Genomic DNA, 19,742 nt, shown 5'->3' with positions numbered 1-19,742 from the left:
AGACATATGGCTCCCGGCTGAGTCAACAGTCTGTGGAGAGAGCTGCATGCCATTTGTCTTCCTTTCAGTGACAATGACGGCATCCATGTGGACCCCTGTCAGGGTGCTCTGGGTAGGAGAAGCCGCGTCAGCCTGGCAAGTCTGTGCTTGTCCACATTCCAGATGCAAAAATGCAGGCGTCTCAGTAGCGTGCGACTCCAGTGTAACGTTCCCTGCAGTTTACTTTTATTGAGCCTTCTGATTTGAAATCCAAAACTGTTACAAAGCTGTGTGGTTGAGGTGCTGTTGCCAACAATATGTAGTTGTTTCTGTCTCTGGATCTTTGTGAAAAGAAATGGGTCTTTGTCTGTTGAATCTCAGATCTGTACCTCTGAAACAAATAATGCAATATATGTTAAGAAAAAAAAAAGAAGAAGAAGAAGATAGCAGGAGGGGAAGAATGAAGGCGGGGAATCGGAGGGGGAGACGAACCATGAGAGATGATGGACTCTGAAAAACAAACTGAGGGTTCTAGAGGGGAGGGGGGTGGGAGGATGGGTTAGCCTGGTGATGGGTATTAAAGAGGGCACGTTCTGCATGGAGCACTGGGTGCTATACGCAAACAATGAATCATGGAACACTACATCTAAAACTAATGATGTAATGTATGGGGATTAACATAAGAATAAAAAAAAAAGAAATGGGTCTTTGTGAAAGCTGTGTCTGTTTTGTTTCTGTTTAAGTTTTTGAGGATTTGAAAAAAGTAAAACAATAATACTAAGGCATGTGGTCAGAGCATTTAAATATAAAAGGCAAAACCTTTTTTTGAAGTAACTCAAAAAGATATTACTCTTCAATGATGTAGCTATCACTTTTAAATGTGTCACTTTGTGAATGTTTGAAGTTTTAATGAGACCCTGTCGTCACATTCTTTTCCATAAATCCGATATTAAAAAAGGAAGGGATGAAAAATAATCATTCTTCTTGTACTACTGTAATTTGGTAATATTACACTTTAAAAAGCGATGCTTTGCCAAGCTTCCAGATAGCCCTGAGTCACAAGGGTTTGGTCGTCGAGGTCCTCTTTGCAGTAAATCAAGGGCAGCTGTAAATGATGACCGTCCCCGGTTGTGTGTGATCTCTAAGTAGTCCCTCTCTTAAGCGCCATATTCTGTGCACAAGCCCAACCGTTACAACGGAGAAAGGGGACAGGACAGCCCCAATTTTTATTTCTGGCTCTCCTGAAGTTGCCAAGAAGAAATGGGCTTATTCTAAGAGTGACAGACATGGATCAGAAAGAGAAAAACCCAGACTCACCTCTCCAGGAAGCTTACTTAAGCGTCAAATGGGCCTTATGTGTAGTTGGACTAGGCAGCTGCCCTCCAGGCTGCAGAGGTGCTAGGAACCCCCATCCTTTCTTCAGATCTCACCCCTGTCAGCAGCGCCACATGCACTACCCGTCAGCCCTGCTCAGTGGTCCGTTTGCAGGGAACAGGGTGGGGAGAGACTCCTACCTGAGTTTGAATCCTGGCTTCAGACCTTTGGACTCAGGGGTGACAAGCTATTAAACCTCTCAAAGCCTTGGAGCCCTCATTTGTAAAGGAGGATAATAATCGTATCTGCCTCGGGTGACGGTAGAGACTACACAAAATAATCCCTTAGTATAATTCCTGGCGCACAGTAAGAGCTCTGTAAATCTAAACTGCTCATATTATGATGTTTATTATTGTTATTCCACAGCTAAAAAAGGAATTGAAAGGCCAATACCCCCCCCACCCCCCGGGGAGGCTAACACATTGACGTCACTGGTAAAGGGAGGGTCCTGGGTGCTTAACATGTGAGAAAATCAGAAAACGGAGAAAAAGCCAAAAGTAGAGGTGGGGCAAAAGAGACAGACCTTTAGGTGCTTTCTCGGGCCTCATTATTTTGCTTAAAGGTCACTTCTTTTCCCAGCCTCAGTTAAATACAGTTTATATTGTCTGTATTTCATTTAACTTTTACAATTATAAGTATGTCCTTATGTTGGACTCATCCCACACCATCTAGTCTGGAACAATATCTGACATATTAGGCCTCCAGAAATGTTTGTGGGATGGACTGACTTTTAAACTTTAAAAGTCAAAAACCTGGTTTCTACTTCTGTTTAATAGAAAAGCTAGTATTGCCCGTTTATTGTATCACAAGTGCTTACCAAATGCCTTTCAGTACATCAGTTAAGACAGATGGCTGAGTTTAAGATGACATTTCTCTGTCTTTAAGAATAGTGCAGATCCCTAGCCATTTAACCACAGAGAAGAAAACCTTGTATTATCATTCTGGAGCAGTCTCATTTCGTTTTTTAATTGGGTGGTACTCCATTTACTCCAATACCCAGTCACACTGGATGGCCAGTGAAATCAATTTAAGGCTCTCACAAGGATATAAATCAAATTTCAGGCCTCTTGAAAATTATTGAGATAGGGCGCCTGGGTGGCTCAGTTGGTTAAGCGACTGCCTTCAGCTCGGGTCATGATCCCGGGGTCCTGGGATCGAGTCCCGCATCGGGCTCCCTGCTCTGCGGGGAGCCTGCTTCTCCCTCTCCCACTCCCCCTGCTTGTGTTCCCTCTCTCGCTGTGTCTCTCTCTGTCAAATAAATAAATAAAATCTTTAAAAAAAAAAAAAAAAAAAAAAAAGAAAATTATTGAGATAGTAGGAAGTTTGTATTTCTAAGTTCTTTGCCTTGAACCTAAATATCATCTAGTCTGAAGCCTTTTGATCCTGGAGCTCCTACATCGGTTTCCCTCCTAGCTCATAGCATCACTCATTTAGCGAGGTGCCGCGGTGCTGCTTTTGCCCTGTGGCTGAGTTTTATTTGCAGCTGCATATTTTTATATGATTGCCTACACTGTGAAGATGTAGATTACTTTCGGGTATGCTCAATAACACTTTTTAAAAATTCACACAGATTTGTGGTTCCATAATCTCGGTGAATACACCAAGGATACCTGTTTGTTCTGATTCTGATATTGAAAATATAATAGATGGTGTGATAAGGCCAACTTCATTAATTCATTTATAAGTACCATAATACAATAGTTAATTTGTCCATACATAGCCTCCAATTATCTCCTCAATTCCTGGTAATAGCCACAAGCCCATCTTTCATTTTTATTACCTCCCAGTTAATTGCACTAATAGGTTTTGCTTTTCATTTCTACATGATTTTCATTAGAAAAAGTGGCAAGTGTTAACTCTTCCTGCTTTTTAGTCAGTAAGCATTGCAGGCTTTTTAATCAGAGATGAACAAGGAAAATGAATTTTTAAAACTTTCATGTAAATGTGCTTGCTAGCCTCAAGATTCCAGATGACTACTTCTAACTTTTACTTTTTTAGAAAAGAAGAGGCTTATTTGGGACCAATAAATTCTGCCAGGTAAGGAATATTGGTAGCTAGAACTATGTGGGGTTTTCTTTTTTTCCTTAAAAAGAAAACAACAACAACAACAAAAACACTTCTGTAGCATTATTTACCAATGAATCGCAATTTTCTCAATCCATAGATAGCTTTCTTGTGCAATCTGAATGAACATGAGCTAATTTAATATGAGTATTTACAAGGTACTTGTTCATTTAAAAGTGATACAAACATTTTAATAGAGAGGTTTGAAAACACTTGTTTATTTTTAATAATCAAATGTCTATGAGACAGCCAGTTGACTCTTTAAAAGAAAACTCTTACTGTCATTAATTGCAATATCTCCAGTGATTTTCCTGAGTATTCTCCATATGAGATTATTATGATATGTATATGTAGTCTTGACTGTACTAAATTGAATCACTTGCAAAGATCACATTGTAGGATTTATGAGAATGTTTTTATTCACCCTGAATGTTTTATTCACCCTAAAAACTGGTGATTGAATAAAAGAATTACTGTTGACTTAGTTCTACATATCTCATTATAATTACAGAGGACAGACATGCATTAGTAGAAGAAAAAAATGTTAATATAAATTAACATCATAATTATTATTTTCATCTAACTTGTAGAGTATTGTAGGACTGCTAAGAAAAGTGTTCAGGATTTTATCACTTAACACTTTATTTTTTTAAGATTTTATCTATTTATTTGAGAGAGGGAGACGGAGATAGCTAGAGAGAGAGAGGGTGAGAGAAGGGAGAGAGTGCAGGAGCGGGGAGGAGAGGGAGAAGCAGGCTCCCTCCTGAGCAGGGAGCCAAAAGCAGGGCTCCATCCCAGGACCCTGGAATCATGACCTGAGCTGAAGGCAGACGCTTAACTGCTTAACCGACTGAGCCACCCAGGCGTCCCTCACTTAATACTTTGAAAAGGAAGAGGGAGAGATCTGAAAACCTTCTCTATATTCGTCCATGTCTGGATCCCACTGAAATGACTCAGGTACCTGTAGTTACTGTGTCAGATGGCAAACACTGCAAATATCAGCTAGATGGTATCTGTTTCAAGGTATCAGCTGAATTGGCAAGTGGAACAATCTTTTTTAGACAATTTAAAGTTTTCTTTCAACTAAATGGGGTTCCCCAAAATGACATTTTAATAAGAAATGTAATTATAGAATACTGTGGTAAACAGCAGAGAAAGACAAAAGAGATTTAGACGGGGGGGTGGGGGAGTGGATCTTTTCCTGAAATAGCTGTAAAGAAAAAAAAAAAGAATCAAATGGAAAATAGAGAAAATCTATTCCAAGTGAGAAACATAGGGGATAAAATTTTTACATGATTAGGAGTAAGTTGTTCAAAGGATAAAAGGCAGCAAGAGTTAATATCAGGTGACAAGGAATGGGGTAAAAGCGCTGTGTTTATTTAGTTGATTTTATAAGGATGAATAGGATTGTGTATATAAAGTAGAGAAGCCAATTCTGGTAAGAGTTTCTTGAAAGAATCTCCTCAGTTTACTTTTCGGAGAGAAGATGGCTGGGAACTTGCCTGTCTTTGTATCCGGAGTGCTCATCCACAATTCACCTTTGAGGACAGATTGCTCCGAGCCTTGGGAACACTAGGGGATATTTTCAGGCTGATGTGGTGCAAATGTGAGATTTAAGTAGAAAAAAGCTGTATTTGGAGTTATTTAAGAAATTACATAGTCAGCTAACAATTTTAAAAACCTAAGAGGAATGTTTATATTCTAGGTCATGTTGGAGCTGTCAGCAGATGTCTTGGAACTAGATTGCAACTAGATTATTTTAGATGTGCCTTTTGCCTATGTTCCTATATTGTGGTATGGGAATAAGAATATATGCACTTATTTTAGATAATGAAAGTTTTAATTTTTAATGTTAATTTTCAATCTTTTTAAAATGAGTAATAGGAAAGAAGACATTAAACCTATGATTTCATGAATATTATTGCTCTGTTTTTAAAAAGTCAATTTTAGTTTGATTTAAAGAAAAATAAGTAAATAATAATAACATATGGCTATGGCAAAAATAATGAAAGCAGCATGCAGAAAACTGGTGTTTGGGAAATATTCAGATAGTTTTATCCCATGTACTTGACACATAACCAGTAAGTATTTTTCAGAGCCTGAGAACAGAAAATATCTCAATAAAATGCTCTCACTTTTTAACTTTAAAAAACAATGTACTTTTTTTCATCCTGCCAATATAGTTAGCCTATTTTATTTTTAAGCCCATTCAAACTGCTTTGCCATCTCTAGTAACAATCAGAAAGTATAGTTTCATGTTTTGCAAAGGGATAAATGAGACTTAAATGTATCCATTTGTGAGTAAACTAAAAAAGTGAACTAAAGTTTTATTTTCTGAACTTTTGAGATTTTCTTTGCCCATAGAGGGTTTTTAAAATTCTCATTAAGTACACTTAATATATGAATTATGACCTTGAACCAAAGAAATCCCCAGATTTTCCAGTAAGGATATTTTTACATTTAGTAGTTAAAACATAATACTCTTAACAATTTTTTTCTCTTTTATGTTTTAAATTATCACATATAAAATCGACTTTTTGGGAGTATATATAGTTCTAAAAATTTTAACATGTGTAAATTTGTGTAACCACCATTACCGTCAGGATACAGTTCTGTCACTCCAGAACATTCCCCTCTTCAAATTTTTGTCCTGTGTACTGTGAATACTTTGTCCTGTCATCTCTCTTAAACTCGTAGCAAAAAAATAGGCTATACTACTATTCAGTAATTCTGTAATCCACACTCTTTTCTAATATACTTAAATTCTTCTAATTGCTAATTTTATACTTTGTTGATTTATACTCCTGATCAGGGATAGTATTCATTTGTCCTCTCTACCAAATATCATCAACTAATCCAATCCTAAACTCTAACCTCAGGAGATTTCCTGATGGTTTCAGTGGATCTGTCCTTGTTCATGTTACATGTGTTTATAAGTAACGCTTTGTTCATCATTCACATTGTTTTTTGAACTGCCAGTTGTCTGATGTTAATGCTGGAGATTATCTGGAGTATGAAAGAGAATCACTGCTCTGTCTCTCTTATTATAGGCTCTGCAGATAGTGTTCGTTCTTATCCAAGTATTTTCATGGCGTTATGCCATAGTTTTTCTATGGTTGAGTACTTTCATCACCATATATTTTTCCAAATATGTATGGAACATGCAAACCAAAGGAAGGAAAGTCATAAGTTATAAGTTAAAACTTTACTTTTTAAAAATTTTTTTAAAGATTTTATTTATTTATTTGACACAGAGAGAGAGACAGCGAGAGAGGGAACACAAGCAGGGGGAGTGGGAGAGGGAGAAGCCGGCTTCCCGCGGAGCAGGGAGCCCGATGTGGGGCTCGATCCCAGGATCCTGGGATCATGACCTGAGCCTAAGGCAGACGTTTAACGACTGAGCCACCCAGGTGCCCCAAAACTTTACTTTTTTAAAATTTAGATTCAATTAGCCAACATTAGTTTCAGATGTAGTGTCAGTAATTCATCAGTTGCATATAACACCCAGTGCTGATCACATCACATGCCCTCCTTAATGCCCACCACCCAGTTACCCCACCTCCCATCCAGCAATTCTCAGTTTGCTTCCTATAGTTAAGAGTCTCTCATAGTTTGTCTCCCTCTCTGATGACTTCCCATTCAGTTTTCCCTCCCTTCCCCTATGATCCTCTGTGCTATTTCCTATATTCCACATATGAGTGAGATCATATGATAATTGTCTTTCTCTGATGGACTTATTTCACTCAGCATAATACCCTCCAGTTCCATCCACATCAATGTAAATGGTAAGTATTCATCCTTTTTGATGGCTGAGTAGTATTCCATTGTGTCTATATCTATATCTATACACATCTTCTTTATCAGATATTCTTTATGTGTGTGTGTGTGTGTGTGTGTGTGTGTGTGTATACACCACATCTTCTTTATCCAGTCCTCTGTTGATGGACATCTCAGCTCTTTCCACAGTTTGGCTCTTGTGGACATTGCTGCTATGGATATTGGGGTACAGGTGCCCCTTGAGATCACTACATTTTTTTCCATTGGGTAAATACCTAGTAGTGCAATTCCTGGGTCATAGGATAGCTCTATTTTTAACTTCTTGAGTAATCTCCATACGGTTTTCCAGAGTGACTGCACCAGTTTTCATTCCCACCAACAGTGTAAAAGGGTTTCCCTTTCTCTGCATCCTCATCAACATTTGTTGTTTCCTGACTTGATAATTTTAGCCATTCTGACTGGTGCACGGTGGTATCTCATTGTGGTTTTGTTGTATTTCCCTGATGGCAAGTGATGTGGAGCATTTTTTCATGTGTCTATTGGCCATTTGGATGTCTTCTTTGGACAAATGTCTGTTCATGTTTCCTGCCCATTACTTTACTGGATTCTTTGTTTTTCGGGTGTTGACTTTGATAAGTTCTTTATAGATCTTGGATACTAGCCCTTTATCTGATATGTCATTTGCATATATCATCTCCCATTCCGTAGGTTGTCTTTTAGTTTTGTCGACTGTTTCCTTTGCTGTGCAAAAGTTTTTTATCTTGATGAAATCCCAGTAGTTCATTTTTGCTTTTGTTTCCCTTGCCTTTGTAGACATGTCTAGCAAGAAGTTGTTGTGGCTGAGGTCAAAGAGGTTGCTGCCTGTGTTCTTCTCTAGGATTTTGATAGATTCCTGTCTCACATTTAGGTCTTTCCTCCATTTTGAGTCTATTTTTGTGTGTGGTGTAAGGGCATGGTCCAGTTTCATTCTTCTGCATGTGGCTGTCCAATTTTCCCAACACCATTTGTTGAAGAGACTGTCCTTTTTCCATTGGATATTCTTTCCTGCTTTGTCGTAGCTTAGTTGACCATAATGTTGAGGAGCCATTTCTGGGCTCTCTATTCTGTTCCATTGATCTATGTGTCTGTTTTTGTGCCAGTACCATGCTGACTTGATGATTACAGCTTTGTAATATATCTTGAAATCTGGCATTGTGATGCCACCAGCTTTGGTTTTCATTTTCAACATTCCTCTGGCTATTCGGGGTCTTTTCTGGTTCCATACAAATTTTAGGATTATTTGTTCCAGCTTGGGAAAAATGTCAATGGTATTTTGATAGGGATTACATTAAATGTGTAGATTGCTCTGGGTAGCATAGACATTTTAACAATATTTCTTCTTCCAATCCATGAGCATGGAATGTTTTTCCATTTCTTTGTGTCTTCCTCAATTTCTTTCATAAATGTTCTGTAGTTTTTAGAGTATACATCCTTTACCTCTTTGGTTAGGTTTATTCCTAGGTATCCTGTGGGTTTTGGTGCAATTGTAAATGGGATCGACTCCTTAATTTCTCTGTCTTCTGTCTCATTGTTAGTGTATAGTAATGCCACTGATTTCTGTGCATTGATTTTATATCCTGCCATGTTGCTGAATTGCTGTATGAGTTCTAGCAATTTTAGGGTGGAGTCTTTTGGGTTTTCCACATAGAGTATCATGTCATCTGCGAAGAATGAGAGTTTGACTTCTTCTTTGCCAATTTGAATGCCTTTTATTTCTTTCTGTTGTCTGATTATGAAAGAAAGGATAAGAACCATATGATCTTCTCAATTGCTGCAGAAAAAGCCTTTGACAAAATACAATAGAGTGAGCAACAGAGTGGCTAATATCCTTTCTTGATTAAAACTCTCCACAGTGTAGGGATAAAGGGAACATACCTCAATATCTTAAAAGCCATCTATGAAAAACCCACAGCAAATATCATTCTGTTGGGGAAAAACTGAGAGCTTTTCCCCTAAGGTCAGGAACACGATAAGGATGCCCACTCTCACCACTGTTGTTCAACATAGTACTAGAAGTCCTAGCCTCAGCAATCAGACAACAAAAAGTCAAAACTTTACTTGATCAATATCTGGACAAAGGTTGCATGTTAATCAATCTGCTATGGGTTTTTGAGTGTACAATTGTGACATGCATTTCAAGTAAGATGGATTTCAATTTATAGTGCATGAAATGTAATAAATTATTTTAAAATAAAGATCAGTAGTTTCTATGTTGTGATATGAGCCTGTCATTTATAACTTTGCCATGAATCAAAAATTGAGAAACTGGAATATATGTGTAATAACTGTCACAGGTTATTTCAGACCATCTTACATATCATCACCTCATATAGGGAAAGCATTAACAAGTGAATTTGAACCCTGACCTTTGGATCTTAAGTTTTCTTGTTTTATGATTCTTTTAAGTTGTTTCAAGGTTCCTTATATAGGTATAAGATTTCTTGAGATGATGTGATTCTCCTGTGATTGGGGGGGGGGGCGGTTATTATTTCAAACCAGTTTTTTGTTCTTGTTTTTAACTCCTGGAAACAAATACCTCATTATTGAATGAGATTCTTTATTATCCCTTTTTGGGAACTAATATTTAAAACCTTAAGGAATAATACAGCTACTTTTACTTGCTCATACTACTGTCTATCCTTTGAAGCTATACACTGACTATTTTATCATTTGCTCTTCAGATGGATCCTGTGCAAAAAGCAGTCATTAACCACACTTTTGGAGTATCCATTCCCCCAAAGAAGAAACAAGTTATTTCTTGTAATGTCTGTCAGCTTCGCTTTAATTCGGATGTGAGTATCACCTTTTCATTGTTCTCTGTAGTCTGTCAAGCTGAAAGTCTGATTGTTCTGAATATGTACATCTCTTCATATTTACATAGCCTCCAGCAGCCACTCCCATTGGTGGCCCACTTACTTCAGTGTGCCAGATTTTCCAGGGATTCAGATTCAGCATTAGAAACTTGAGCAATAGAGTGGCTAATATCAAAAATCAAGAATTCCTCCATGTAATCAATCTCACCTATATCATTTTATGCTTAATCTTGCCAATGATATTTACTTTTCAAAAATCGCTAAATAGCAGAAAATATTTTTTTAAAAGTTTAAAATGCAATGAATGCTGAAGAAAACTATTGCTATTTCTCTTTATAACAAGTGTCACATTTCATGTGTGTATGTCAAATCATATTAAATACCCAAGGGAATAATTTATTACACAATTTATATTTCCCCAGAACATGGAAATGCAGGGAAATTTTTATAAATTATTTTATCTGGCCAGCATAACCATCATGCTAAAAAAAAAGATAACAAGAAAAGGGTATAAATCATTTATTAAAGTAGAGTTTTAAATGTAGGAGTAAGATAACATGGAATTAAAATAAATAATATTAGAATGTTTGTAATACTCAATTACCAAGTAAAGCCAATGATCAATGCAAATCTGAATCTGGAGCTATATATTATATGTGTTATTTCCTGAGTTACTCCACCTCAGAAGCCATCTTCCAAAGAACATGTTCCAAGATTCATGTTTTTTTTGCAAATAGTAAAACAATAAACACTCTTGTTTGCATATACCAGTAAATGTTTTTATAATTCCACATAGGAAACATAATAAAAATTATAGTCATTGGAAAAGAGTGTTTTTTCCTCTTGTTGAACATGATTTGTAGAAGTATATTTAATGCAATTTTCATCAAAAGTCCAATGAATTTTTTTGGCACTTGATAGAATCTTTCTCAACTCCCTATTCAAGAATTAAAGTGTTCCTTAAAAAATTGAGAAATATATGGTATCAATTCATTCAAAGTCTCAACATTGCCAGCTGTCCCCAGATTCATCTACAGACCCTGCACATTCCAATCAAAATCCCAGAAAGCATTTTTGTAGAAAATGCCAAGCTATTTCTTAAATTATATAGAAAAGAAAAACCCTAAGGGCGCCTGGGTGGCTCAGTTGTTAAGCATCTGCCTTCGGCTCGGGTCATGATCCCAGGGTCCTGGGATCGAGCCCCACATCGGGCTCCCTGCTCCGCGGGAAGCCTGCTTCTCCCTCTCCCACTCCCCCTGCTTGTGTTCCCTCTCTCGCTGTGTCTCTCTCTGTCAAATAAATAAAATCTTTAAAAAAAAAAGAAAAGAAAAGAAAAGAAAAACCCTAGACTAGCCAAAGCTTTTTTTTTTTAAGAACAAATTTTGAGGACCTCACTCCTTGATTTCAATAATTACCTTAAAACCTACAGCAATCAAGACTGTAATATTGGTGAAAGAATAGTAGATACGTTGATCAGTGGAACAGAATAGAGTCCAGAAATAGACCTAAAGCTATATGGTCAGTTGATCTTCCACAAAGTTGCAGTGACAATTCAATGGAGAAAGGTTAATCTTTGCAACAAATAGTGTAATTGGATAACCACATGTAAATTTAGAAAAAGAACCTTGATGGCTGTTTCACACAAAATTCCAAAATTAACTCAAATGGATTATTTTTTTTTAAGGTTTTATTTATTTATTTGACAGAGAGAGCAAGAGAGCACAAGCAGGGGGAACGGTAGAGGGAGAGGGAAAAGCAGGCTTCCCGCCAAGCAGGGAGCCCAGTGCTGGGCTCAATCCCAGGACCCTGAGATCATGACGTGAGCCGAAGGCAGACGCTTAACCATCTGAGCCACCCAGGCACCCCTCAAATAGATTATATATGTAACTATAAATTGAAAAGTAAAAAACTTCAAGAAGAAAACACAGGAGGAACTCTATGTGACCTTGAATTAGGCAAAAGATTTCTTAGGAAACAAAAAGTTTGAACTATAGGGGCACCTGGGTGGCTCAGTCCGTTAAGCATCCAACTCTAGATTTTGGCTCAGGTCATGACCCAGGGTGGTGGGATCGAGCCCCACATTGGGCTCTGGCTCAACGTGGAGTCTGCCTGTCCCTTTTCCCCACAAACGCAAATAAATAAATAAATAAATAAATAAAATCTTTTTTAAAAAGTATGAACTATAAAAATATTGATATATTAGACATCATCAAAATTAAAAACTTCTCTTCAAATGACACTGTTATACTGTTAAGAAAATGAAAAGTTATAGACTGGGAGAAAATAATATAAAACATATGTCTTATATACAAAACATTTAAATAACTTACAGCTCAATAATGAATAATAAGTGGGCAAATGATTTGAACAGGCATTTTACCAAAGAAGAAAAATGAATGACAGATAAGTATGCAAAACAGTGTTCGATATCTTTAGCCATGAAGGAAGTGCAGACCACAATTAGATACCCCTCCACCTATTAAAATGATGGAAATTAAACAAATTGATAATACCAAGTGACAAGGATGGGGGCAACTGGAACTCTCATTTGTTGTTAGTAGAAATACAAAATGGTGCAGGGACTTTGGAAAATAGTTTAATAGTTATTTGTAAGAAATTTTTAGGAAGTTTAGATACATTTTCCGTACAACCCAGCAATCCAGCTTTTAGGTATTTATCTAGGAGACATGAAAACTTATGTTTGTACATACGTGCCATTTATAAAGCTACTGCTTTATGCATCACTGCCTCAAACTGGAATTGACCCAAATGTCTATCAACTGGTGAGTGGATCAACAAACAAAATATAGACATACAATGGAATACTGCTTAGCAATAAAAGAAATAGTATACTGATAGCATCCTACACAATGGGAGAATCTCAAAGACAGTATGCTAAATGAAAGAAATTGGACGCAAAGACTATGTACTATATGATTTTGCTTATATAACTTTCTGCAAAAGACAAAACTATGGGAACAGAAATCAGATCAGTAGTGAACAAGGACTGAGGGTGAGGTTAGGGAATCAGCTACAAAGGGTGTAAGGGGTAAGAGGGAGCTTTTTCAAGTGATGAAAATATTCTATATCTTCATTTTTGTGGTGGTGACACAACTGTTTTTGTTTTTCAAAACTCATACAACTAAATACCTCAAAAGGAATTTTACTGTATATAAAGTATACCTCAGTAACCCTGACTAGAAAAAAAAAATCAGCATGATAGGAGCCATGAAATATTTTGTAAGTAGAAGACTAATTAATGATAGAGACATAAATGCAAACTAAATTGAGCTACAATATTACTACTCAATTTAAGGTATAATAATTAAAGAACTTTTACAAGAAAACACAGAATAATAAATGCTAAAATAGATCCAAGTATATTTAATAGTTTTACATAGTTATTATCCAAATTTCTACAGTCACATAGCAAGTCTTCTGTTCTATATTTTTATGAGTCCATACATTGAGAAGCCATGCAGTATAGAATCTTGGATTAAGAGTCCCTGAAGGTGATTTAAATACTAATTTTGAACTTGATAAATCACTTCACCACTGTGGACCTCAGTTTCCTCTTCTGTTGTAACCTAAAATAGACTACATGATCTTTGAGAGGATCATTCCAGCTCTATGATTAAATCATTTCCATGGAATTTCTGTCAGAAGGAACACTACATCCAAAAAAATAAATGAATTTTTTTAAAAAAAAAGGACAGGGTATACAGCAATTGCACTACTAGATATTTACCCCAAAGATACAAATGTAGTGATCTGAAGGGGCACCTGCACCCCAGTGTTTATAGCAGCAATGTCCACAATAGCCAAACCAGGGAAAGAGCCCAGATGTCCATTGACAAATGAATGGATAAAGAAGATGTGGTATACACACACACACACACACACACACACACACACACACACAATGGAATACTACTCAGCCATCAAAAAAATGAAATCTTGCCATTTGCAACGGATGGAACTAGAGGGTATTATGCTAAGCAAAATAAGTCCATCAGAGAAAGACCAGTATCATATGATCTCACTCATATGTGGAATGTAAGAAACAAAACAGAGGGTCATAGGGGAAGAGAGGAAAAAAATAAAACAAGACGAAATCAGAGAGGGAGACAAACCATAAGAGACTCTTAATCATAGGAAACAAACTGAGAGTTCCTGGAGGGGAGGGAGTTTGGGCCTGGGGCAACTAGGGGATGGACATTAAGGAGGGAACGTGATGTAATGAGCACTGTGTATTATATATGATGGATGAATCACTGACCTCTACCTCTGAAACCAATAATATATTATATGTTAATTGAATTTAAGTTAAAAATTTTTAAATAAATAAATAATTGAATTTAAGTTAAATTTAAAAATAAGTAAATAAATAAATAATTGAATTTAAGTTAAAAAATTTATAAATAAATAAATGAATGAATGAATGAAGAACAGGGTATAAATACCTCCGCCTTACAGGTGGAATAACTAGGACCCAAAAAGAATGACTAAGAGTTTTGTTTTTCATTTGTGTCAGGGTTGGGTTACGGGGAGGTGTGCCGGCCTTCTGTCTGTGCCCCAGAATCACTCTGGGAGTAGGTTCACCTTTGACTTGAGTTTCATTTGATGTCAGTGATTTTCTTTGTATTTACTAATAGGGACGTGGAGAAATGTACACAGGTGAGCATGTGACCGCCAGCTTCCTTGTCACCGCTCAAAAGTTCTGTTGATAATGGAGAAAGAAATTAAATTTCTCAGTCATGCTTAGACTCTGGGCAGTAAAGCCACAAAGTCTGGATGGCAGATTCACAAGTGTGACATATACATGTTCTCAGTGTTTAGTAATGGTGCTATAATCTGAGCTCTGAAACAGCATTTTTTTATTTGGGGGAGAGTTTATTATTTTATAATTATCCTATTTACATTTTAATGTAAGAATTAAGAAGATGCTCATCCTTATTTTCTTTAATAACATTTCTAAATCAGCCTGAGACTGAATTGGCTTCACTCTTCAGTGTAGAAAATATGTTTATTGAAAAATCTGGAAGGCAGATTTGCACAGTAAACAGACTGCATTCCACAGTTCTCCATTAGCCATGTAAAATGTACCGGGGCTGGCTTCATGCATTAAAATTCAATGTGACCTAGTTTAAGTGTCCCGTAGCCCCCTTTGTCCAGCTTTTATCTTCTCAGTAGAACTCCGCTGTTGGAAAGCAAACGGCTACAGCTTTATTTACATGATATACTGTTATGCAAATGAGCAAGCATTAATCAGAAACATTTCCCAAATGAACCTTTACAAATTAACACTATTAGCTTTGCCAGGGGCAGGCACTGCAGTCCAGGAATAGTATGTCTTTCCAACTGAGTCCCAGACATTTGCACAAATTTGTGCAGCACCCAAATCCCTAGTTTCTTCTTGGCCACCTTTTTTTCCCTAACATGGCTTAAGCTCAGCACTGAGTGAGGTTGTCCTAAGCCTGAATGCCCCTTTCTTCTCCAACAAATGAGTACACTGCAACTATAGTGGGCTCATAAACTGATAAGCCTAAATCTGAATCTTTACCCTTTAGCTGGGAAATGCATTTCTAGAGGTAAGCCTTGCCAAGGAAATAGGTCTATATCCTGTTCTGTACTTGGCCTTAAAAAAGACTCAAAATTGTTGGGCTTTCAGGTTTCATGTGAAAAGACCAGAAACAAGAGCTAACGTAGACTTCTAAAATATTTTTTAAGGCTCATGTTTCTCTTTTTGGCTAGGTTGAAAGTTGGCAGATCCCAAATATTTTCTGATTTGCATATTAATTTCAATTCTTTGGATGATAGTAGCAGAAGAATAAAGGAAACTGATCCTTAAGCAGATCTTTTTTTTTAAAATTTTTTTTTTATTTATTATTTTTTTGAGAGAGAGAATGAGAGAGAGAGAGCACATGAGAGGGGGGAGGGTCAGAGGGAGAAGCAGACCCCTTGCTGAGCAAGGAGCCCGATATGGGACTCGATCCTGGGACTCCAGGATCATGACCTGAGCCGAAGGCAGTCGCTTAACCAACTGAGCCACCCAGGCGCCCGATCCTTAAGCAGATCTTACACAAAATCAGGGCAACTTGATTTAAAAATAGAGATGATCTCCTTTTATTATTATTATCTCAGAACACGGTTAATCATAAATACCCTTAATACACTACTGGGTCCTTTATGCTTCGCAGGCAAATCGAAACGAGAGCATAATGATCTTTTTAATCAAGTTTTATGTACTCTAATTTAGGAATTGACCCTGAAATTTTGATACTTAGCATTAATACCACAATTGATTAAGCATGAGATGCAGTGTCCCTAATTGCTGACCCCACAAGCTTTCATTACTCATTTGGAGCTAACCCATTTGATGTTCCAAATTTCCAGTATTACCTTTGAAGAGCACTATAAACTTCGAATCACTTACAGTTCGCATTTCTTTATTTTATCTTATGTGGTGGTTTCTCTAGGCTTTTAATTCTGTTGTGTTGTTCTTTGTCTTTGTTTCGGTTTTTGGACTTTGGTTATCCAAATAGCTCTACCTCTCATTTTAGCCCACTGGTCTTTTTGCTGTGTTCTATTTCCTCATGTCTCAAGGCCTAAACAAATGACCTCATGTCATCTCATTGATTTCAGTTGGACTATGTACAAATGGACAGGAAATTAAGGGTTTGCTTAGAAGTTAAAATGTCAGGTTGACCAACCATTTGGGCGGGTGACCTGACTCCCCTATTCTTGACTATAAATCTGTCTGAAATTTCAGGATGTGCAGTCATTCAGGGATCCTCTCAGTTCTCCTGGGACTGCACTTGGTGTGTGACCAGTATGCCGGCTCGGCCTTTCCTCGGCCTTCCGCAATTTTCCTTCGGATAAGGTTATTTAAGTACACCCTCCTGGTTCTTTCGACCTCTCTCTCTCTCTCTTTTTTTTTTTAAAGATTTTATTTATTTATTTGAGAGAGAGAGAGAGACTGAGAGAGAGAGAGCATGAAAGGGGGGAGGGTCAGAGGCAGAAGCAGGCTCCCCGCCGAGCAGGGAGCCCGATGCGGGACTCGATCCCGGGACTCCAGGACCATGACCTGAGCCGAAGGCAGTCGCTTAACCGACTGAGCCACCCAGGCGCCCTCTCTCTCTCTTTTTTTTAATCATATGTCCACTTCCTGATTTCTTCAGCAGTTCACAGAGTGCGATACAAATTATCTGTCTTGCATAAACAAACTGCCCCCATCCACCATCTGCCACTTCAGAGGCTTTCGCGGGGGTTCTGCTAGAAGCCCTGGCGTCTTCCGTCATCCAGCAGAGATTTCAGCAGTCATGAGATTAGGGAGAAAGCCACAACTCTGGGTCCCACATAAACGCCCCTTCCGTGTGCTCTCGGCTGACCCTCCATCCCCTTTGGCCACCGGGCTTCACTCCACCTCTCCACCAGCTGCCGTGGGCTCGCAAGTCCCTGCAGCAGCTGCCCTACCTTCCCTGGGAAGGCCTGAGCGCCGGCAAACAGAAACCCGGTGTCCCCTGCAGCAAAAGCCGAAGAGGCACTCAGCCGCAAGGGCAGCTACAAGCTCTTTAGGAGTCACCATATCTCATTCTTCCAGGGGATTCCACTTTCGCTACTGGCTGCCTAGTGCTTGCTTTTAACTCCAGAAATCCTGTCCATGAGTTATCGGTGTTCCCCTTTGCTTGTCAGAATAGGTTCTCTTCTACTAACAACTGCATTCCTCCTTCCTTTGTTCTCTACCTGCTTTCACCCCACCACTCTTCAACCTCTTCTCTACCTCCCCTTCTTCCTCTTTCTCGGGCACAGAAGTACAACAAATACACTGTTTTTCCTTTCATTCTGGGACATCCGTAGTGCCTTCATGAAACTTGAGGTTTATAACTGGATTCATTGCTTTAAATCCAGAGGCACTTCACTTGAAAAATTATCTAGCAGGTAAAAACAAAAAAGCAAAACAAAACAAACACATTGAGCATATTATTTGAAACTCTAACCGGCATACTATGTAAAAAGAAATCAGTTTGTCCTGTATTTCCTGAATTCTCAGACATTGCATTTGGTAGTGCATTACCCCAACCAATATCTCAAGGAAAGCTTTGAGCATTCTTGTTTCAATATTTGACCCTCCCTACATCACCACGGTCCCATACATCCGACAACTACCTACCTGTATTGATTCTACGGATCAACTGTTAAGCGTTCCCTCCTCCCACCTATACAGACAACCATGGCCTGCACCCATACACATCTGCTCTATTTCTCTTAAAGTCCTCCAGATAGGGAAGCCTGAGTGGCTCAGTCGGTTAAGCAGCTGCCTTCAGCTCAGGTCGTGATCCCAGGGTCCGGGGATCGAGCCCCGCATCGGGCTCCCTGCTCGGCGGGGAGTCTGCTTCTCCCTCTGCTTGCTGCTTTCCCTGCTTGTGCTCTCTCTCTTTCTGACAGATAAATAAACAAAATCTTACAACAAAAAAAAAGTCCTCCAGATAGCAGCTTTCTTAGCCTATTCATTTATTCTATGTTTATATTTATAAATCATATAAATTATATAAATACAATGTATAATTATATATATGATTTGTTGGGTTTTGTTTTAAAGAATTGATGCTGATAAAACGTGAGGGGCAGTTTTAAAAGTACCATGCCTCAGTGGCTAGGTTTTGCCTGTGTTAATAGTGACCTCCCATTCAGAAATGAAATAAGCCATGGGAGTTGGTCTTCACAGAAGTGAGTTTATGATGAAGGGTTTTGGAGAAAACCATACTTAAACTGAATTCTGCAGCCGATGAGTAAATAAAGAGATGCCAAGGTGATAATAATCTCATTGCTGGGTTGGGACCCTAAAAGCTAGTTGCAAATTTTACAACTATTTGTTATTAAGCAGTACAAATTATTAGATAAATGAATAATTTTGTAAGTTTGAAAAGCCAATTGATTCTCTCAAGAAACAGTCACTGAAGATAGAAGGAATGAATAGCATCAAATGGAAATCTAGAAAATAATAGCCTGTTTTTGTCAAACATTTTACGTTTTTCCCATAAATAAGACTATTTATATTGATTCTTAGGTGTGGAGGGTAGCGAAGCAGATAGGAGGTAATTAAAAGTATAAATCTCAGGAGCTTGGGAAGGTAATTCTCTGCTTTGCAGACAGAGCTGACACAATGATGAACATTTTTTGCTTCAACTTGACAGAAATATAGCATGGTTCTAGGGAAAAGGAACATGCCGAGCTCAAAGTTGTCTTCAATAACTCTGCTTAACAAAGTGTAGTCAGCTTTTTTGAAGCATATAGTAGTTACTTATTAAATTAAAAAAAAAAACTTGCATCCAAAGTAGGCAGACAATATTACAAAAATGTCAGTCTTTCTCAGCACTCCCTTATTTTAAATGTATATTTGGATAATTTAGAATCGATTTTAAATTCATCACTGAAGGAAAGACTAGGATAAAAGTGAAGTTTTTAAAAAGGTAAGCATTAGGGGCGCCTGGGTGGCTCAGTCAGTTAAGTGTCCAACTCTTGATTTCGGCTCAGGTCATGATCTCAGGGACCTGGGATTGAGCCCTGATTCAGGAAAGTCTCCTTGTCCCTCTCCCCCTCGCCCCCAGCTTGTGCTCGCTCTCTTTCTCTCTCTCTAAAATAAATAAATAAAAAAAATTTTTTTTAAGTGAGCATTATGACTTAAAAAGACTC

At 37.9% G+C, this 19,742-nt stretch overlaps 1 protein-coding gene across 1 annotated transcript in view; it reads left to right on the top strand.

Annotated features, from left to right (window-relative positions):
• ZNF385B (zinc finger protein 385B) overlaps positions 1–19,742 on the top strand; it is a 304,024-nt gene that overhangs the window by 235,363 nt on the left and 48,919 nt on the right. The window contains 2 exon segments of the mRNA XM_021702763.1: positions 3,352–3,390; positions 9,915–10,025. Coding sequence (XP_021558438.1) covers positions 3,352–3,390; positions 9,915–10,025 — 150 coding nt within the window.

This window comes from Neomonachus schauinslandi, chromosome 3, assembly GCF_002201575.2.
Source record: "Neomonachus schauinslandi chromosome 3, ASM220157v2, whole genome shotgun sequence".
NCBI classification, from domain to species: Eukaryota; Metazoa; Chordata; class Mammalia; order Carnivora; family Phocidae; genus Neomonachus; species Neomonachus schauinslandi.
The sequence above is the reverse complement of the archived record's forward strand: the minus strand, read 5'-3'. Positions and strand labels throughout refer to the sequence as shown.